At 38.8% G+C, this 23,376-nt stretch overlaps 1 protein-coding gene across 2 annotated transcripts in view; it reads right to left on the bottom strand.

Annotated features, from left to right (window-relative positions):
• Positions 1–16,219: 16,219 nt before the first annotated feature.
• LOC128541214 (zinc transporter ZIP11) overlaps positions 16,220–23,376 on the bottom strand; it is a 127,563-nt gene continuing 120,406 nt past the window's right edge. For both annotated transcript variants that reach the window (XM_053511532.1, XM_053511533.1), the window contains exons 8-10: positions 19,624–19,722; positions 17,548–17,706; positions 16,220–16,740 (exon numbers count right to left, since the gene is read on the bottom strand). In XM_053511532.1, coding sequence (XP_053367507.1) covers positions 16,662–16,740; positions 17,548–17,706; positions 19,624–19,722 — 337 coding nt within the window. In that variant the 3' untranslated portion in view covers positions 16,220–16,661. The remainder of the gene's footprint in view (positions 16,741–17,547; positions 17,707–19,623; positions 19,723–23,376) is intronic.

The raw sequence follows: 23,376 nt of genomic DNA, 5'->3' as shown, positions 1-23,376 counted from the left end.
TTGTGATTTTTTTACCATTCTAAACAAGCGTTCAAAATAATTTGGTCCTACTACACAAGACAGGGGGCACGGGTGGCTCGATGGTTAATCAGGATGTTCCTGGTTCGAGTCCCAACACTGGCAGTCTGGTGCTTTTGGACCCTTGAGAAGGTCCTTCACCCCCAAGTGCTCAGATACAGTTGAGCATCAAGCAGGAAACACGACCCTATAAGTGCATGCCACAGAAACACCAACACTGTATGTATATGATGCTGTGCTGTCTGCCAACATGTGAATAAGGTAAGAGCACTGAAGTCAGTGTGGTGATACTGAATCAAAAAAAAAAGCTGATACATAACCCAATTTTAGCTTCATTTGTAGTATTGCATTTGTTTTACTTGGACTAGAGACATATAAGCCCCACCCCAACAACCCAGAACACTATGCATCGGACAACTAAGTCACTACATGTATGTGTGTGTCCTGAGTGTGTGAAGTGCATGTGTACAGACAGAATACTAACACCTCGCTTGTCCCACAGCAATGCTTAAATCACAAAAACAAAAACAGTCTGGCTTTAGATGATGCCAATTAATCAGCAAAGGTCTTTCTTGTCCTTTAACGAGAAAGACAAAGAGTGGTGTCTCAGGACACTGACACTGCCAAATTACACCAATCTACACCAAATTACACCACCACCACAACCAAATTACCTGTCTCAGACATGACAGCAGATATGATGGCAGATAAAATCTTAAGGGTAGTGGTACAGTACTGACAGGAGTTTACTAACGATGTATTTAGACCGGATTCAGCAGAATAATACATACTAATAAATTTGTGCTTAATTAAATAGAGAATTACAAAAAACACTGGCCTGATTCAGATGATAACAAATAACAGGGCCAAAAGTGTGTGTGTGTGTGTGTGTGTGTGTGTGTGTGTGTGTGTGTGTGTGTGTGTGTGTGTGTGTGTGTGTGCGTGTGTGTGTGTGTGTGTGTGTCTGTGTTTGTGTGTGTGTGTGTGTGTGTCTGTGTGTGTGTGTGTGTCTGTGTGTGTGTTCTGTTCAACACGTCTTTGTGACGTCTCCCCATATCCACGTGCATTAATTAACAAAGTTATTTACACTCTAACAGGTTACAGAGACACCCATACTATATGAGCAGGTTGGACAGGTATGGGGGGTTCATCTCAATAAGATGTGTGGGACTGAAACCCACTGCCATTACTTTTCGGCAAGAATCTTAAATGATCAACATTTGTTTAACTGCGCAGAAACACATTCAGTCAATCCAAAGTATCCTTAAGAGTGCCATTAGTCTCGGGCAGCCATACATCGCCCTCTATCGGTAGAACTGAAATGGCTGGCAGTGTGTATAGTCCCTGAAGTGTGTTGACTTGAAGTGTGTTGAATGTCAGACTTGATTTTGAACATTAAACAAACAAGCAGACAAAAAAAAAAGAAAAGAAAAGAAAAGAAAAGGGTGATTGTATGTGTTGGTGCATATAAAATATATCCAGAAGATATCCAAAGGATCTTGCATTACATACAGAGTCATTTTTAATAATAGTGTGTACTGTGTCTATGACAATGGCAATAAAACAACTTAAGGTGCCAGTACATTCTCTAAAATGGTAAACGACTGTGCCTGCACCCCCAGTTTGGTATATATCATAACATTCCTCTTCAGTGCACACCAGTAACTGGCCCTATAATGGGCGGACTGGTCAGATCAGGTGTGTCATCAGGTGTGGAGGCGAGAAGTTCCTCACAGTGACCCTAAAGTCCAGCATGGACCATAAGTGAACGGGTTCTTTAAACTGGATAAGTTCTAATAAAATGTTCAGCTGGGAACCTTTTCTGATATTCCTGTAAACTCTGCCATAAGAACCAACAAAGTACAGTAATGCACAGGTGCCCCCCCCCCCCCCCATACCCCCACCACCACCACCCGACATGTGCATCTTACTCTTACACACACCTGATATAGCTCATCCTGAGATGGAGTGGGTTTGTTAAAAGTGCCTTTAAACCTTTAAAGTGAAACAACTTTTGACAAACTTTTTGCTTTTTTGTTAATCACGTGATTAATAAGACACTCGTACCTGCTCAGGACAAACTGCTCTCCGCTTCAGTGTAAAGCTGCTCCCTGATGTCTCACACACACACACACACACACACACACTCCTGCAGGACATGTCGGTGCTCTCCTGTCTGTAGTGGCTGTAATGTGAGGTTCCTCCCCGGCTTGTCCCCCGGTGTGTCCGCAGCGACAGAACAGGCTGAAACTCAGTGATAAATCCGTAGGACACACACGCACACGCACACGCACGCACACACTTCAGCCAGCTGTGATCCAGCTGCAGGACCGCGCGCTCCCGAACTCGCCCGAAGCCCCGCCCACCGGCCCGAGCGCAGCCAATAGCAGGACGCAGGAGAAACCTCATCATATAGGAGACACACAGCGGGGGCCAAAAGTTTTGAGAATGACACAAATATGATTTTTATTTTATTTTTGTTTAATATTCCACATTAAAAGTCTGCTGCTTCAGTGTTTTAAAATATTTTTGTCAGATGTTCCTACTGTAAACTGAAGTATGATTACAAAAGTGTCAAAGGCTTTTATGATCACATTAAGGTGATACTTTACTTTAACTGCACATAGAAGAAATTTGTTTGGTGACAGAGATGACAACAACACACACAACAAAACAAAAACACACAAACAAACAAACAAAAAAATTACAATAAGCAAGAAATGGAGTGAGATGTGGGTTATTGTTAAATCTGAAAATTATTATTTGTGTCCTTCTTAAAACTTTTGGCCCCCTCTGTACACTCTTAATTAGACATTACATATTAAGCATTTTATTGCTGTTTATTTCAGAGAGCAGAATTGAATGCAGTAACTCCTTCTGTACATCTATCATGATCAGGCTAATCCTGAGACCATTAATGGGTGGGTTTGCAGATTGGTGATGAAAAATTCCTTTTACTGCATGATGGAGCTCCTCACCATAAGGCAAAAGGGATAACTAAGTGGCTCGGGGAACAGAACATGAAGATTTTGGGTCTATGACCAGACCTTAATCCCATTGAGACCTTGTGACTAATTCTCATGAGGCAGGTGGACAAACAATACCGCACAGATTCTGACAATCTTCAGGCATTTATTATGTAAGAATGGGTCAGGGTGTGGTCTAGAAGTTGATTGACAGCATGCCAGGTTAAATTGCAGAGGTCTAGAAAAAGAACTGCACATGCTGACTCTTTGCATAAACCTAATGTAATTGTCAATAAAAGTCTTTGACATAAAATTCTTGTAATTATCAGAATCAGAAAGTACATCTTCATTATTGATTCATGGTTGTTTTTTTTAGACAAAATTGTGAGTGAAAATTGTGAGTGAGCCCACTCGCTCGGGTGAGAAGCACATGAATGATCTCAGGGTGCTTTACTGGTGATATGGCATAAGACTGATTAGGCTTTACTGCTTTACTGCTTTACTTCTACCCTCTTAAATAAACAGCAATGAAATGTAAAACACTACAGAGCAAAATGTGTACAATTTGTCATTTTTCCAAAACATTATAACATTAGAATTAGTGATTTAGGGCTGGAGATAAAATTAATTCAGTGGGGCGTTGCAATTAAAATTTTTATTCTACAAGAATTCACCCCAAACTACGATTATTCTGGAGTCTCTGCCCAATTATTTAGCTTCGACTATTTGCCAACTCTGTTGGTTTTCAACTGCTAGCTTAGCTTGTTAGCTTACATCCTGTGGGTTCCAAAATATCTATGTTGTGGTTGCTGCGTTTTACTAGCAGCTCCATCCAGTTAATGCTGTTAAAGCCGTCATTATTCTGAGAACGGCGAGCTTTAATGTCAAAGGCTTAGAGACACAGACATCAGCCATGTGAAAGCATTTTAGGTCAAACAGAAAAGTGTAGCTAAGGCTTGTAGCAAAGTCTGGTGTTATGAATTATAAGTACGGAAAAATTTCTCATTTACAAAAATCTAAACCTTTGATAACTCCAGTGTTCCTCACAGTAGTAACTGTGGGATGGAAGGATGGAACAAGGAACAGTGAAGGTAACAGCAGCAGCTGCAACAACGTAAAGTAGAGTGTAAGGGCAAACATATTAGCCTAACTGGGAAACAAAGTTACTGTAGTTGGTGAAATCTGCTCAGCAGCTTTTATCTGCTACACACTACTTAAAATCCTTTATTTGTTAAAGACAGGTTTTCAGACATTCCCTACTTTATGAAAGATTTATACTGCATTGAGTCACAGTTGCCACTGCCAGTGCTTGTGTTAATGTTTTAAATGCTATTACAATGAAACCTCGGATTACGAGTGACATGGTTTGCGAGTGTTCCGCAAAATAAGCAAAGATTTTTAATAAATTTTGACTTGAAAAACGAGCACTGTCTTGGTTCGACACCGAGCATCATGTTTCATGCATGCGCTTTTTGTTTTGACGCTGAGCATCACGTGATCACAACTGAGCCAACGTTTTGGAATTGTGGGTAATCGTCTCCCCTGCTGGGTCTTAGTGCCGGTCTCTTGCTGGTATAATCAACATCTGTGCACACGTGTACTGTTTCCTATAACACTATGACCACGTGTGTGTGTAAAACATATTTTATTTTGTGTCTGTACTGTATGTATGTGTGTACAGCGTGCAGGTCCTGTTACTTATAACACACGTGTGTGCGCACATGTAAAGCAAAAGAAAGTCTCATTACAGAGGTGTGTGCATTATGTGCGCGCGTAATTTCACACTGTGCCGGGTCACACACTCTCTCGACTTTAGTGTGTGTGTGTGTTCTTTAAAGATAAAGTGCAGGTTTATTTGTTTGTTTTTTTTACTTTACTTTTTTACTTACTTTTTTTTACTTTACTGTTTGTGATTCCGTTAGTACTGTATGCGCTCACACGAGTGTCATTAGCAATGTTACTTGCTAATTTTTCCAACAAAACATTCTTTCCGTTAATGTGTGTTTATGTGAAATTCAAATAAAAAAGGTTTACTGTGTAAGAAAGTCTCATTAGAGGTTAAAAATACATTTTCTCCCTCAGCCACTACTATGTGTGTGCGCGCTCGTAATTTGACACTGTGCCGGTTCACACACTCTTTCTCTGGACGGGAGGGGCTTTACACACACACACACACACACACACACAGCACCTGTGCGTATAAACGGAAACATTAATCTGTCTAGATTTATTTCTACTTTTTTCAAAAGGTAAAGTGCAGGTTCATTTGTTTTATTTTTACTTTAAATTTTTGTTAATTATTTTTATGTATTTTTTTTTTTTTGGCCTGTAGAATGAATAATTTGAGTTTCCATTATTTCTTATGGGAAAATGACATTTGGTTTACCAGTGTTTTGAAATACAAGCCTGCTTCCGAAACTAATTATGCTCGCAATCCAAGGTTCCACTGTATATCGAACTAACTAAAATCAAGTGGCTGAGGCAGGAATGGTGGTTCTGTGTGCTTATCATCTATCAAGCATCTTGCATTCCAAGGATTATAAAATCAGGGACACACACGTCCAAATTTTGCTTACATTCTCAATAAGATGGTTGAATTATGACCCATGATGCAGTATTCCAAAGTAATGATCTGCTCTCCACTGTTCCCTGTGATCATGGATACCGCTAACATTATAGTGAAGGAGCGGTGTCTGAGTGCCATTGTTTTGCTACTGAAAATTAAAGAGGAACTGTTTGCACTATTTAATAAGATCCAGTTTCTTGTCTTTGTAAACTATTATAGATGTTTTATAGATGTTTTGTTAAGATTCTCCCTGACCTTCTGAAACTGCAGAGGACAGTGCTCTAAGATGCTCTTCAGATACAAAGAGGTCTATAAGCTTGTGTACAGGAAGAGGAGTATCAAACTCATGTCCTCATCCACATGTTTATCTGGTGGTGCAGGACATCACTCAGAACTGTCCAGCATGTCCCATATCATTGTACTTAATCATAACCTGATAGAACATCAGAACTTGTGATGTGTTTGGGTTCAATAATTTAAAGACAGAGCAGCAGCACCGTTAAGAGTGCAGTGTGCAACATCCTGGAAAGGAAAACTGCCTTGTTCCAGGATATTGTATTAAATTATAGCTCACTAATAAAGTTTCTTGAGGAGTTATTTCTAAATGACAGAGGTGAATCAGGAAGTAATGTGAATGGTCTAGTTTGGAGAGTGGAGATGTTTCAAGACTAAAACAAAGTGTGACTGCAGAATACTTGAGGCTTTCTTTCTTTATTGCTTTTTCTGCAAACTGGCTTAATTGGATACTGTATGGAACAAGCCACCATGCAGCGGTGCACATAATGTGTTTTAATTTGACATCTTCTGATTATAAAAAAAATAAAACAAGGTTAAAATAAATTGTAGAAAAATTCTAATTTGTAATTAAAACAGAAACCCAAAATGGCAAAAAAATAAATAAATAAAATAAAATAAAACTCTTTAAATGCTTTGGTGGCACAGATGTTTTTTTTATACATCAAGATTCCATGAACTAAAAAAAAAAAGGATTTACTGTAGCAAAAATGATCAGTTTGGGAAGACTGTGCCAAATTTCATGCTAAATCAGGCATTTTATAAAATGCTTTTCATTCATAGATAAAATATCTTTGTTTATTTTTTTGACATGTAATATATATTTTCTGACAAACCCGATGTGCATGGAGGATTGAGAAAGAAAAAGACGCAGACTCTACATAGCTCCTGAAGGCACAGACAAAACAGAGTTATTACTGTATTTTATCTTCACTGACTCAAATCTATTTATTTTTATTATAAATTCTGTCACCACTGCAGGGCAAATAGATCTGTAACTGAATATCAGTCATTTTAAACTAAAGCTAATCAACAGTGGGGTGAAGAACGAGGAACCGTTTCGTGACCTTCACTGGTTAATGGAGTTGGAGTTGTTTGGATGCCATAAGGGTTAGAAAGTCTCCAATATTATTTCTCTTAAAAATGATAAGCACCCTGACCCTGTATAGGATAAGTAATATAGAGTATAAGTGAGTGAGTGAGTGAGTGAGTGAGTGACATTAAGTATACTTCTGTGATATGAGTATATTTTTGTAAAACATTTTTACAAATATGTGTGTCACCAGCTACAGTAACACTACATGTGAAGCTCAGGAAATGCATGAGAAGGTTTTATCAGTAGCCTTGTTTCTGTTGGTGTCATGGTCCAAAACTATACTGATTCATACTGACATCAAATCAGAAGAAGGGAAAAGTGCTTACAAAAGCTAATTAGGTATAAAGAACATTGAGGGTTATGAGAAACACAAATGTTAGTGTACACTGCATCATCATCATCATCATCATCATCATCATCATCATCACCATCCTTTACCAGTTTTGTTTTAGTTTAGTAGTTGATGACTTCACCTCATCATAGGCCTCCACTTATGCCAGGGAAACCACACTGGCGGAACCAGACTATAAACCTCATTCCTCTTGGCTTTAACATTCTCCAAATTGCACTTAGTTTATTCATGGCAGCAGCTATTTTGCCCAGCCATGAGTTTAATGTAACTGACTTTTTATAGACCTGATGGATTTTGGTTTGTAATGAAGTTGTAATATTGTTGCCAAAATTTGTAAGAAAGTGAGAGAGAGACTAAACTTGCCTCAACAGTGTTGTTGTCTAACTCAAAGGTATGTAGGGAAACATAAAATCATTGTGTGCACTCCTCAGACTCCCCTTCTCTGATTAACCTCACATTACATTCTCTTACACATTCCACAGCCACCACACACACACACACACACACACACACACACACACACACACACACACACACACACAGAGCTGAAAACGAGCTCTAATATTTAGAGCTAAGTTCAAAGCGTTTGTCACTGGGTAAATAATAATGACATTGGAATAATAACAGTCATTATAACGATCAGGTGCCACTGACAAAGCTGCAAACCCACATCCATGACCCTGTTTGGGACGCTTTAATATAATCACACATACTCTCTTTCCCATTCTCACACTTTCCATGCTTTCTGTTTCCAACACATCAACTTCAGGGAGGAAACATTGACGTTCCAGGTGCCATTGGCACAGGGTGAGTCTGTAGTTACTGTGACAGGGCCACATTGTAAGGGCTAGACGGCTGGGTCACAGCAACACCAGAACTGCAGCTCTTGTGGCATGTTCTTGGCGCTTGGTGGTCAGGACAAATCTAAAGTGACCCAAGGAAGGAAAACTGGTGATCTGGTGACAAGGTCATGGGTGGCTCAGTGATACACATGTGGAGTGGACGCTGGCTGTGTCGTCTGATCCAACGGGCGCTAGTGTAAATCAAATTGCTGAAAAGTTTAATGCTGGTTGTGACAGAGAGGACACACAGCACATCTGTTCGTGTGTATATATGTGCACACCTTTGGTGTTGGTAATTTTAGTGCTTGACTTACTAGGATACTACTACTTTTCTTACTATTCTTGTCACACTTGACCATTTATTATTTGTTCAGACACAGACTGGAAACGAAGACGGCAAATTCATTATTTGTAAACCAAAACCTTATTCCAAACCTTATTATTTCCTTGGCAGAAATGCAGACATTATTATTTTTCCAAGTTGATTAGGACCTATAAGGAGCGTGTTCTTCCACCTTATAATTACATTTTTATACAATTCAGATGGCACAATTTAGTTTTGTAACTGTTGCACATATCATATATAATAACCTCCCTCATTCCACTCTCCATAACAGTTTGCACATATCAAACCATGAATATCATACTGTAAACATAAACAATTATCTTCCTTCATTGCATCCATCTATAATTATTGCACTCATTGTACATAACTGCTTCTCTGTGTACTGTTTACATAAGCAGAGCACATATTATAATTATTTTGCACTGCAACAAATGCACTTTCTGTTAGATGCTAACTGTATTCCGTTGCCATACCCATGTTCAGTGACAATAAATCTTAATCTAATCTAATCTAATAGTAATGTGGAAAGAGTGCCTCACAAGTCATGGGAATACAGCTGCTGATTCTTTATGTTTTTATTTTATTGCTATAGTACGTAATGATTGTTGTAATAATACATATATTACAAGATACTCTAATAAGTATAATGATAAGACATGAGAATTTTTTCACAAAGCAGCTTTACAGAAATGACCCTGACCCAAATCATCATGCCTCAAGTTAAAGTGGAAAGGAAACAACTGATCCTGTAAAAATAAGTGCTACAGGTTTTTATTTTTTATTTAATAACTAATTTGTTACTTTTGAAGTTGGGATGTTACAGAAGATCCGTGAACATTTAATGTAGATAAGAACATGATGATGTAGAACTCTGTAGATGTGTAAGGCTGTGGAGGAAGATTCTGGAGACAGGAGGAAGTATCTTTGGCCGGATCTTTACTCTCAGTGCAGCTTTCACAACTCAACACAAAATATATAAAAATCACTAACTCCTGGCTTTCACTCTTTACAGTTCACAGTCTGTGGTGTGCAGGAATGTGTGAGGATGGCAAGCAGGCATGCTTTATTCGTGGCAGTCCCTGAAAGCACAAAGAAACATGAATAAGATTGACAGTCACACAGGTGAGAGGTCTTACACCAACCAAAATCTGCATCCCCTCCACCACGGACGCCTCGAATTTGTAGGGCTAAAGGGCCAGACACCAACAGGAGTTTCCATGCACTGACATCCCAGAGTGTGGTTAGACACATTTGATGACTAGACACCCCTCTGTTTGCGCTGTACTTAAGTTCTCTTACTGAGAGCTTGTGGCTGATGTATAGCATGGAGCACCCCTCCATCCATCAGGGACAAAAACTACACCCAGATCGGTGCCGGATCAACCTGCAAGATGAAGGGAAACTTCTGAAAAAAACAGGAAATGCAACAATGGGCCTTTTTACCTGGCAGAAAGTCTGCTTGTACAGAGCTGCCACTCCATTCTTATGGATGGATAAAATCCATCAGCAGGCTGGCGCCTACTGTACAAAGTCTAAAACACAAAATTGCAAACATTATAAATTTCCCACAAACATAATCTTATATTTGATGAAAGTAATTTTGAAAGCTGAAGCAGCTGCTATTACATTTGCAAGATTATTGAATTAAAATACTGCAAATTTGTAATATGTTTGTGGTTTATTACGTTTGTGAACTGTTATTATGTTGCCAGGTGGTACATTGCCTATTTGGCTTCCAGGTCCAATGCCAGGCAAGCTGGATAAAATGCAGTAGAAGTTTGCAAACTCAAGAAACACTGTAAGTCCCTAACATTGGGCAGGTAGGCTGGTCTCTTACCTTCACCTTGTCCATCACTTGGTACAAACATTTACATTTAGGCATTTGGCAGACGCTCTTATTCAGAGCGACTTACTTTTTTTTTTATCCCATTATACATCTGAGCAGTTGAGGGTTAAGGGCCCAACAGTGGCAACTTGGTGGTTGTGAGGTTTGAACCTGGGATCTTCCGAACCGTAGTCTACTACCTTAACCACTGAGCTACCCCTGACCCAAACAGCATAATATTATATTGAACAGCATAACTCAATATTATACTGAAAACCTTTTTTTTTTTTTTTTTTTACGTTTTTCCACCTGGGACATTTGTTTTTATCTAAGACATTCTAAACCCTATTCCAATGCCTAAACCACTGGGCTACACCCCACCCTCTTAGTGAGACTGATCAGAAAAAAGGATTTTTCTTGCCAGGGAGCATAAAGGTTGGACTTTTGGAGCGATGCAGAATGGTCATGTGGTCTGTTGAGTCCAGACTAACTCTATGCCAAAGCGATGGTAAGGTCTTAACTGGGTAAGAAGGGAAGTGCTTAAAGCGATGCGCCCATCATGCATAGTGTCCAGTGTACAAGCCTCTGGAGACGGGTTATGATCCGGGGTTGCTTCAGGTTGTCCAGATTATCACATCTATGACGTTTTTCTTCCTCTGTGACCTTAAAGTCTTCACCTTAACCCCAGTGAAAGTCTCTGTGATGTGAGCTGAAGAAGACATTATGGAGTAGTTTGACTTTTTTGTGATTAATTCAAGATGTTGAAGAAAAGTTATGCAACTCCAGATTAAAGAAACAATGCAGTAATGATTGTAGAGCCCACTTAAAGCTGAGGGGTGGTCCATCAAAATAGCAGTGTTTGATTAATTGATTGATTGATTGATTGATTGATTGATTGATTGATTAATTGATTGAATGTCATGTTATGTATTAAGTCCTGTGTACAGGTCAAAGAAAACAGTTATTGTTATACAAGAACAGAGCGGAACTACAACCGCCCACACACATTTCCCTGGGAAAGTGGTATTTAAACATAGTGTGAATACTTCTGTGTGTGTGTGTGTGTGTGTGTGTGTGTGTGTGTGTGTGTGTGTGTGTGTGTGTGCAGATTCTCAAAGGTGCCATTGTTAGGATCAATTTTTCCACCTGTTTTTGTTAACAACAGGCATTATTTATTTTGGAGGGTTTTTTTTGCAGTTAAAAAGTCTGGATCAAGCTTCAAGCTACATTTTTCTTTATTCTGATGTTTGATGTGGAGACTAACCGAAGCTCTTGACCTGCATCTGCAGGATTTCATGTATTGCACTGCCACATGACTGGCTGAGTAGATACAGTAGCTACATAAATGTACAGGTTCGTGTGTTAAAGTGGATGGTTGTTATATAAGAAAATAACTGACAAGCCATAGGAAATGTTTAACGTCTCCAAGTGTAATTCATTTTTGAGGATTGAAGGTGTGAAAACAGTGTCTTAATCAGAGCACCTGGTTTAATGATAAATGGGCAGATGGGAAATCTCTGTGTGGTGGATTGTTTAGGGGTCAGAGCGCGTGTTCACTCAGTAGTGGGTCACAGCATCAGCTCAATGACTTTTTCATTAGTTTTACTGCAAATGTGCTCCAGTGTATTAAGTAGGTATGAATGAGGAAGAGAGGTTTGACTGCGTTTGTGTGAGGAAGTGTTTTACTGTAATAGTGTGTGTCTGAAGGCGGCACGGTAATGAAGTGGTTAGCACTGTCGTCTTGCATCTCCAGGGTCTGAGTTCGATTCCCGACCAGGCTCGATTCCCGGCTCTGTGTGCATTGAGTACAGTAGTTTGCATGTTCTCCCCGTGCTCCGGTACTCTGATTTTCTCCAACAGTCTAAAGACATGTAGGTTAGGCTGATTGCCATTCCCAAATAACCCATAGTGTGTGAATGGGTGTGTGAGGTGTGTATGTGTGTGTGCCCTGTGATGGATTGGCACCCTGTCCAGGGTGTACCCCGCCTCGTGCCCTAAGCCTCCTGGGATAGGCTCCAGGTCCCCGCGACCCTGGGACAGGATAAAGTGGTAAAGACGATGAGTGAGTGAGTGTGTGTCTGTTTACATCCCCGACAGTTTGTGCTTGACCCAGTGTGTGTATGTGTGTGTAATCCATGTGAGATGTCAGCTACATATGAAACGGGTGAAGTTAATCCACGCTGGCAGGAGCAGTAGAGGAGGCGGGTCCACACGCAGCAAAGAGGTTATTTATAGTGAACAATAAAGAAACAATGATTCAGAAATAAGAAGAAGAAACTGTAAGACAAACTCTGTGTGCTGGACAACATGTGATTAAAATATTAATGTTAATTAACATAAATATGAATCAGGTGAAATGCGGTCGTGGTTGGTTGTGATGAAGTGGTTGATGGGAAATTAGAATTAATATTATCATCATATTTGGAACATATCAGAGGGTTTGTTACGCGGATTCTGTTCCACTGGCTCCCTGAGGAAATGGTCTAGGTTTCAAAATTGTTCAAAACCAGAGATTTTTCAGGGACAGGAACAAACACAAAGGCATGTACAGGGCGGTGTTCATCATGTGTAAGTGGATCAGTATGTTTTTGTTTTTTTTAACGATGAACTGGTGTTACTTCCTACAGCCTGAGCATCACTTTGCTTCCACAGCTTTTGCCCCATTTTATCCATTTGTCTGGAAACGCTCTACTGTAGTAGGCACCTTAGGTGTAAAATGACCTTCTATTTAGGTCTCTCCATTGTGCAGAAGCTGAATATTGGCAGGGTGTTGGTGTGGGTGTCACTGTCGGTGAGTTCCAGTTTAATCCCCAGCTCAGGTTAAAGCTTGACGTGTCTGCCTGGGTTTCATCTGGCTTCCTGACACTTCTCAAAAGTCTCAGCAGGTAAACTTTAAATTATCCCCAGGTGCAAATGTGTGCGTGTGTGTGGGTGCTATAAAACTTATCCTGTTCTTTGGAGGCCTTGAGAGACTCCCAGGGTACTCGAAGCACTAGGTAGGACTGGGTGCCAATCCATCGCAGGACACACACTTACTACAGGCAATTTGGAAATGTCCCTTAGCCTAAACTGCATGCCTCTGGACTGTGGGATTAAACTGGCCGAGCAAAAGGAGAACACACACAGGCTCGATAAAGTCTTAAGCACAGTTATCTGTAATCATTTATAGTTATATGAGTGCTCATAATTTTTATTCACTCTTCAGCAAAATCTAAAAAAAATCTAAATCAAAATGTATTTATTTTTTGTAAGTTTGTAACCCAGTTCATTTCAGCAGTCTCCTTTGTTGTTTTCTTTGCTTCATGAAGCCCCTCATTATTAGCAACATTTTGTTGGCCTGGGTAGTGTACATGACAGGGCGCATAAAAGGAGAAAAACACACTAATGCATTTCCTTAGCATGACTTTATTATGATATTTTATTTTATTTAAGCAATCACACACACATAAACAAAATCAATATTAAAGTCATCCTAGAATCATTTTTACTTTAATGAAGTCGGATTAATTTTACAATTTATCAAACCAGATGCCCTTCACACAGTTACATACACCACATTTCAGAGGGATGTTATAGCAAACTCAATTAACTTAATTACATGTCAATATAGAAAAGATTTACTTGTACACAGTGTAGATTTAATAAAAAATAATTTCTATTATATTTAAGGAAGAAATATGCTGCTAATAAACAACTGTTCATCTGAATGATGGATGTCATAAATCACATGTAATCATGAGTTCAGTAGATTTATAGGCAATATGGCAAACACTTCATAAAAAACACCAGACTGAATATTATTTTGCAGAACACAACAACAACAACCACAGATGTGTGATTCATTTGAATAGCTGCTCTAATGCTGTTATTAAAGTTAGGGCTGGAACAGAATGACGCATTAACATAAAAACAGAAACACACAAACCAAAAATTACAGGGTTCTCAGTAGGCCGCCATCTCAAAGCAAACAATATATTTAAATATTGATTAAATACCATTGCAATGACAGACCAAGTGTTTCATTATTTAAAAATAAAAACTGCTGGAACATTTATTTTTCTGTAAAGATTTTTAGGCCGTCAGACACAGATTGCAGACATAACATTTCCCCTTTAAGTTTAAACAGTCTTAGAGCAACTACTCTGTACACTGAGACAGCAGATTAGTGTTATGTTAATGTTATAACTATTTCAGATTGCCTTATTCTAGATATCCACATGATTCTACAAAATACTGTAACACTCTGAAAAAACACTCATTAACATCGAATGAATGTTCTGTAAACAATACACTGTCGATTGAAGCAAGATGTTTGTCTCCAGAAAATGTGGAAGTGTCACTGATAAAGCTACAGCGATTGTGCAAATCATGCTGTTGAAAGGATTATTATTTACAATCTTTACAATAAATTAACGTTTCAAAACCCAGTGGGAAAAATAAGATCTTTATCTGTCCACAATCATTAGGATTGTGATTAGAATAGAATAGAAAAATAGAATATTCAATTATTTGTCACATGTACTTTACAGCACAGTGAAATGTCTTCCTCGCATATCCCAATTAGGAAACTGGGGTCAGAGCGCAGGGTCAGCCAGCTTACAGCGCCCCTGGAGCATATAGGCCTTGCTCAAGAGCTCAACAGTGGCAACTTGGTGATGCTGGGGGTTTGAACCTCCGACCTTCCGATCAGTAACCCAGTAACCCACAGCCTTAACTGACTGAGCCACCACTGCCTCCGACTGAGCCACCACTGCCCCCGATTGAGCCACCACTGCCAAGATTAGCAGCCATCATTAAACATCAACATCAGCAAATCATTAAGACGTGTCACTACATCTGTACATGAAGAAGTTTAGCATTCTGGAGGTGTGTGTCTACATCAGGCCAAGAAGAAAGTACATCAGCTACGACCTCAGATAAGTACCTGTTTCTGCTCTGCAATCTGGAAAGGGTTAGAAGTCCATCTCCATCAAACAACCTGAATTTCACTTTTCACAGCAAATTCAGTCCAACATCACAAAACTTAACACTCAAAACAAAAAAACAGACCTACAGTACATGATGTGACCACAAGCCTTTACAAGCACATAACACACGCAAAGACTGAACAAGTATGGCTTTCCTGTAAAGGTGACTGGAACATACCTTCTCTCCAAAGAGAACATAGCAGCAGGACTTTTATTAGCAAAACTACATCTGAACAAACCACAGAAATCCTGGGACAAAATCATCATTCAAAAAACAAACACCATCAGCAAAATCACCACCAAACATTACCGAAAACACCTCACACCACCTGTAAAGCAAATGAAACTAAAGTGTTGGAACGGCTGAGTCAGACCTCGACAATACTGAGATCCTGTGATGTGATCTGAACTTTAAAGAAATGAAATGATGTTATAAATACTGTAAGATTGGGACAAATGATCCAAAACAGTGTGAAGAACTGTAAAAGGAACCAAAATGTCGGTCTACAGTATGTGCTACTGAATTAGAGGGTGTACTTATTTTTATTCCACTGGTTTCTGAATGTTGATACCTTTTTTTTGGGTTGGATTTTTTTTTTCCTTCTTTTTCCTTGGCTGTATTTAGGTTTAACAAGCTAATATATGTCTATATATATATATATATATATATAAAAAAGATTGTGCCATGTTGATCTGACGTCACGTAATGGGGGGGGGGGGGTGCTTTTCTTTGGCTTTTGAAGGTTGAGAATTTACAAGTGCAAATCAAACGCATCATTACTTCCTTATTAAAAAGGTACACCATATTGCAAAACACATAATCCACTGTTTTGGAATAAACCATTATGTAATAATTAAATGGAAGCATGACCGTCAGCACATAGTACACACACCTCAGAGGAGTTGAGCTGGAATGTTGATGAAGCAGAATGAAGAACAAAAACACAGAAGTGTAAATCTTTTATCATACATTTAAATAATAAAATTTAATGGAATGTTTTTTTAAGAGACTTGGAGGATACAGTACTTTTTTAGAAATCTAAAATACAGCCTAAATTAAAGGAGTCATTTACTGTCCATGAAGGAAGACCATTTAGAGTTTTAACAAACAAACCACCTTCATTCTGCAGTCGGAAGTAAACTGCAGCAAGCAAACCACAATCTTACAGCTTCTCCTGTTTAAGAGACATTCAAGTATTTAGTTATTCATTAATTAAACATTTACTTCCTATAAATAAAAATAATAATAAAATGAGGAGTTGAAAAAACTCCCAAGGCATTCTCTAATTCGTTAAACCTGATGTTGACATGATGATTCATTTGTCCCTTTTTGCTGTTTTAAGAAGACCAGTTAAGTCATTCTTTCATTTTTTGGTGAACAATAAGTCTTTATCCCAGGCCAACATCCAGTGACATCATCACAATAAAGCCAAGTATGGCGGTCCAAGAAGCCAGCTTTCCATTTCCACTAAAAAAAAACACACGCACAAACAATCAGAACGATTTGTTATCAAAAGAACATCTAACCAACCTTCTCAGTACATTACTCTAAAGCAGGCATGATGGTGTGTAACTTTTGCAGTTTTTGTGTCAGAATGTCAATGTGGTCACACCTGCACATAAGTTCAGGATGGCTCTCACCTTCAGAGTTTTTAAGCCACAGTCACACTCTCGTTTAGTCTGAGAGCATCTGTATGAAATCCTCTCTATATTGTTCCAAGGGAACTCTAGTGCAGTTTGGTTACAATGACAAAGAAACTAAAATTACCCGACTTAAAGTAATTGAACCATGTGTGTTTTGTGTTTACAGAATTTTTGCTATTGATCAGGTTGAGATCTTGGCACTTTGTAGGCAACACCTGGAAATCTTTGTCATGTTTCTCAAACAATTTCTGTGTCTCATAGCACATAATCCTGCTGAAGAAACCACTGCCATCACGAAACACTGTTTCCATTAAGGGGGGGTATTTGGTATTTTTGGTAGTCACAAACCACTGCATTCCAGGGACACCCGACACGTCCTCTTGTTTTGAAGATGCTCTGACACAGTCATCTTACCACCACAGTTTGGCCCCTGCTCAAAATCATTGAGATCCAGACACTTGCCTACTTCTCCTGCTTCCTACGCATTAACGTTGAGAACTGACTGCTCACTTTCTGCTAATACACCTCACTCTTGTAGTAGAGGTAATTAAGGTTCTTCTAATTACAAGAACGTTTTTATAAAACAGTACTGTGTTAAAAGAAACAAAAATTATTTCAGTAGTTCAATCACCTGACTTGAGCTTCAGGTATTATGTCATCAAAAACAACATAAACCATGGCTCCTGCAGCAAAGGCCAGTGCGTATGGTAACAGCGGCTCAGCCAGTACCACGGCAACAGCACCTAGTAACCCCGCCATCGGCTCTACCATCCCACTGAGCTGCCCGTACCTGAGAATGCGCGCGCACGCGCACACACACACACACACACACACACATTAAAAAAATTATATGCTGTACAGTTTGGAAGCAAATAGCATATTTTGTACAGTCATGTACATAAAAAATATGGAAAAAATATCTGCACAATATCCCATATTAGAGATGAGTGTGTACCTGTCATTGACGGGAAAAGAGTTTCTAGAAATAGTTAAAATGTTAAAGCTAAAAATGATCTGATCAGCTTTAATCTAATCAGTGATATTATTATTATTTCAGGTTGAAGCGCATGTACATGTCTGTCTACAACAAAGATGAACCACTTAATTTTTTTTAAACTGTAAGTTCACAAACTTTTGTTTGGTGTGACATCATATGGTTTTGGTTTCCACAGGTTTGGTGGCTAAATATTAGGAAACTTTTGAATCTATTGCCATTTAATCTTATTACAGTACCACTTCAGCGCTGTTATTTCGAAGGTGAAAATATGAACTAATTTCAGTAAAAATATTTAGTTTAGCTTTTCTAATTAATACAGTATTTATTGGTGAAGGTGTTTGTTTACATTGAGTAAGTAGTGCATTAGTAGCTTATTTTAAAGTAGATTATTAAATCCGGCACATACCTGTTAACACTTTTACTCAACATTTTAATTTTACTTATGGTGCAGGTTAAACTTTAAGTGGATATCTAAGTACTGCAAAAGGTTCATTAAATTCTGTCCAGACAGTTTTGTGTGATGCTGTGACAGATTTTTTTTTTGAGAATGGTTTCGGGTCCTCCAATGTATGAAATGTAAAGATATCATTGAAAGAGTGAGTACTGACCAACGTTCAGACAAAATTATTCTTTCATTTATATAAATATCAGCTTAACAGTAGACTAATCAAGACTAGTGAAGAGAGTGTAATGTATCAAGCTGATTTAGAGCTTAAGGGAAGAAACAACTTTATCAGGCTTTTTCCAGGCTTCATCACAGAAATGTACAGCAGAATGTCAGAACATCTGTCTGTAATCTAAAAGTCTAAAGAGTTTGGGTCAAAAACATGACAATACCCTAAAACATACACTCCCGCCTGTAAGTATTGGAACAGTAAGGGTAATACTCTCTTACTTTTTGCCAAACACTGAAGACAATTCAGTTTAAAAGCAAATGATAAGATAATAGTTCAAAATTTTAGCTTTGATTTTCTGACATTAAGATGTAGATGTGTATAACACCTCAAAACATGGCACCTCTGGTTGGTAAGCAAAAGTCTTAACATAAATTTGTATAATTAATATTAACATTAATTTAAGTTAATAGTTAAAGTTATAACACTACTTATTAAGTTCATACTGTAACACAACCTATTAAGTATATAACACTTTTATATTTTTGAATTTAGTTTCTGTAGACTTCCGAATGAATTGTGCTATTATTTTGAGTTACATATTTAATAAAGATTAGTGATCCTGTTCTAGAAGCAGTCATGCAGGTCCAGGTCATGCCACTACCTCCAACAGGCCCGACTAATGAGTTTGTATGATTTGGATTACAGCTCATTTTTATCTGCACACTCTTATTACTTTTCGTCACTTTAATCTGTATCTCTTCACAAATTTATATCTGGCCTTCTGATTCTTTTGCATGTTTTGGTCTGACTTCTTTTGGTCTTCTGTCTTTTGGTGAATGAGTGTGTGTGTGTGTATGTGTGTGTGTGTGTGCCCTGTGATGAACTGGCACACTGTCCAGGGTGTACACGCGCCTCATGCCCTAAGCCTCCTGGGATAGGCTCCAGGCCCCTGAGTTTGTTTAGTCAGTTCTCAGAAATTTAGATCAATCTTTTTCTCATAACGCTGTGATTTTCTGGAACCTTTTTAAAAACTTTTTTGAAAAGCCTTTTGAATGACAGGATGAAAGTGAGGATGTTAGGATGTGAGACTCACCAGAAAGCTTGCCATGTGGACACTCCTGACGCTCTTAGCGGCAAACTCACTGCAAGGCCTTCTGGGAAATTTTGGATTCCTATGCCTATAGCCAGGTTTCTGAAACACAAAGAATTTCTTTGTTCAACTCTACGCTCAGACATTAAATGTTTAAACAATGTATGTATTTCTTATTCCTAAGACCCATGACTTAATTGGACTTAAAACAACAGAGAAAGTGTTAAGCTGGATGTAAAAACATACAACCAACAGTGTGAGCATGAGGGTGGTCTCGCTTTCACTAGACCTCATATCCGGGTTTATTTGTTTGGCCTGCATTTGAAAAGGCACAAGAAAAGTTGCTTTGTTTTAAGAATGACTGCTTACGCCCCCTTCACTCTTTTTTTGCAGTCTTTAGTTCCCTCCGTTCAAAGCCATTCCTGGCTCACCATCAAGATCCTGCCCCTGAGAGAAGAAAGCCTAATGACAGCCAGTCACGGAAAGGCTAACAGCAGCAAGGTCTGTGGGAAGGAGGGACGAGGCAGGGAGAGGGTGTTGGGGTGATTAGGATACAGAGTGTAGCTGGGGTTCAGGGTTAGGACAAGAGAGGGACTAACCGGTGAGAATAATTCTGCATTCAATTCACTTCAGTAGTGGGAACTCATAATAATGTAATTTACAAACTCTTTACATTCAAGATACAAAATGGGGAAATAAACAGAAAAAAAGTCCCTGTGCTCTTTTCTTAGCACCAAGCTAACTGTGAGGAGTGATGTATATTTACCTCCTCAAAACTAGATGGGTTCACTCACTGAACTCGAGGTGAAGAGGAGGAGAATAGGTGTCGCAAAGTATTTTGGTTGGTCTGGATATAGCGTGTCAAATGACAAGAAAGTGTCACTCCAATTTCTTTTACTTACTGAATTAATGACTATTGTACATGCTTGTGTTGTTTGTATTTCTCATTTGTATTGTTGATTGTTTTTTGTAGTGTCCTTGAATGTTTTGAAAGGCGCTTATAAGTAAATTGTATTATTATTATTTTTATCTTATAAAAAATTCCAGATGAAATGAACCAGCAAAGAGCATTATTTTAACATTCAAACCAGGTTTTATTTAACTACATCAGACAGGCGGTCTGAGACTAAAGATAAACAGTACTGAGTTGAAAAGATGCTGATTATGAGCAGACCAGGATAAGTTTTAAGATTACAGCATCTCTTGGTTACAAATCTACAGTACCCAGGTGGGACCCACAACTGGAAAAAGGGACGTCAGAAAACCACAAGTGCATCAGTTTTGAGAATTATATAAATATAGATTTTCACAAAATCTGCTGCTCCAGTTTTTTTTTTTTTTTTTTTTAGATCTTTTTGTCAGGTGTTACTCTGGTATACTGAAGTATAATCACAAAAGCATTTCATAAGTGTTAAAGGCTTTCATTGACAATTACATTAAGTTTATGCAAAGAATCAACCTTTGCAGTGCTGACCTTCCTTTTCAAAACCTTTGCAATTCTCCCTTGCATGCTGTCAATCACAATCTATGCCACATCCTGACTGATGGCGCAGCCCGTTCTTGCATAATCAATGCTTACAGTTTGTCAGAATTTGTTGGTTTTTCTTTGTCCATCGGCCTCTTGAGGACTGACCCCAGTACTCAATGAGATTAAGGTCTGGGGAGTTTCCTGGCCATAGACCTAAAATGTTCATGTCTTGTTCCCCAAGACACTTAGTTTCAATCACTTTTGCCTTGTGGCGAGGAGCTCCATCACGCTGGAAAAGGAATTGTTCATCAACAAAATGTTCTTGGATGGTTGGGAGAAGTTGCTCTCGGAGGATGTTTTTGTACCATTCTTTATCTATGGCTGTGTTGTTAGGCAAAACAGAAAGTGAGTCCACTCCCTTGGCTGAGACGCATGAATGGTCCCAGGATGCTTTACTGTGGCATGACACAAGACTGATAGTAAACCTAATGTAATTGTCAATAAAAGCTTGCGACGATCATGAAATGTTTGTAATTATATTTTATTATAGTACTGTATAGTAACATCTGACAAAAAGATTTAAAAACATTTTAAAACTTTGTGAAAATTACTATTTGCTTCATTTTTAAAACTATTGGCCAGGGTTGTACAAATCCTGACAGAATATTAAAGATGATATTTGTAAAGATAAAGAAAGACAAAAAAAAGTGTGGAAAAAGAATGACCTCCACTTTCTGTTTCTCTTTACTTCTTTTGGTCAATTTAATTTCTTTACCTATTTAGATTTGTTTTGCGGCGGCACGGTGGTGAAGTGATTAGCACAGTCGCCCTGCACCTCCAGGGTCTGGGCTCGATTCCTGTCCCTGTGTGCATGGAGTTTGCATGTTCTCACCGTGCTTAGTGGGTTTCCTCCCACAGTCCAAAGATATGCAGGTTAGGCTAATAGGCGTTCCCAAATTTTCCATAATGTGTGTGTGTATGTGTGTGTGCCCTGTGATGGATTGGCACCCTGTCCAGGGTGTACCCTGCCTCGTGCCCTAAGCCTCCTGGGATAGACTTCAGGTCCCTGCGACCCTGAATACAGGATAAAGCGGTATAGAAGATGAGTGAGTGAGAGAGTGAGATTTGTTTTGCGTATGTCGATGAAGGAATGGGGGAAAGGGGAAAGTGCTCACTGGGGTGAAGTGAACTCAGTCACCAAATTCCTCAGTTCACTCTGGGTTCATTCAGGAAGGGGAATGAATCACAGAACCTCGTACTGTTTCAATACAAGCTTATTTTTCCAAAGCTTTAAAAATGTGTGCTGGCGTGAATCATCCCACTAAGGCAGATCTGTAGCATTCTGGCTCAGTTTAGTGTGTCCACCCATCAATTTCTCCATCCCTGGTGGATCCAACTTACAGTAAACTGTCTGTGAAAATTCATCTGAGGGGTTTTTATAGTGCAAATTTATAGTGTAAATGGTTCGAAAGCAAAGATTACTGTGGACTTTATTATTATTTCAACATACGCTGGTGCACAGAATCAGGACTGCAGACTAAGTTTATGAGTTTTTTTTTCCTTTTTATTTATTTATTTATTTTTTACACTTAAAAGGTGGCATTTAGATACGCAAGCATGAAAAACAATGTCCACAGGACAAGACAGAAGCACCTCACCTTAAAGCAGCCATTGCTCTCTATTTGAGCCTGACACACACACACACACACACACACACACACACACACACCTCTCATTGATTTAAATACTTAAAATTATCTGCACTCATTAATATAAATCTCTATGGAAAACTGTAACAAAGTCAGATGCTGTGCAGGTTCTGAAAGTGTCTTTACTGTTTATCCAGAAAGTGCTCACTCTCCACTGCCAAGTCTCAGGCTGTATTTCTGCTGCTTTTGACATGACAAAATAAGCCAGACAGAGGTAGCTTGATGGTTAAGGTATTAAAGTGCTGATCGGAAGGTTCTTCACCCTCAAACACTCATAGGAAACTGCCACTGAAATGATGGATAAATCTCCAGACAGAGATTGTCGTTTTGCAGTTACGGATTTGACTTCTCTCTATAAGCTTTTTTAAAAATATATGTCAAATCTAAACAATGTGGCCAAAATTTTGTGGACACGATAAGATTTTAACATGGGACACTAAAAGGCAGATGTCTGTCTTTTCCCAAAAGCTTGTTTATATCTAATTCGATCTATTTTGCTTTTGATGGCGACCAGATCCCCCCCCCCCCCAAATACCTAAAATTCAACTATCATTAAAATGCTTAATCACAGAAATGGTG

Source organism: Clarias gariepinus, chromosome 14 (assembly GCF_024256425.1).
Source record: "Clarias gariepinus isolate MV-2021 ecotype Netherlands chromosome 14, CGAR_prim_01v2, whole genome shotgun sequence".
Lineage (NCBI taxonomy): Eukaryota > Metazoa > Chordata > Actinopteri > Siluriformes > Clariidae > Clarias > Clarias gariepinus.
The sequence above is the reverse complement of the archived record's forward strand: the minus strand, read 5'-3'. Positions and strand labels throughout refer to the sequence as shown.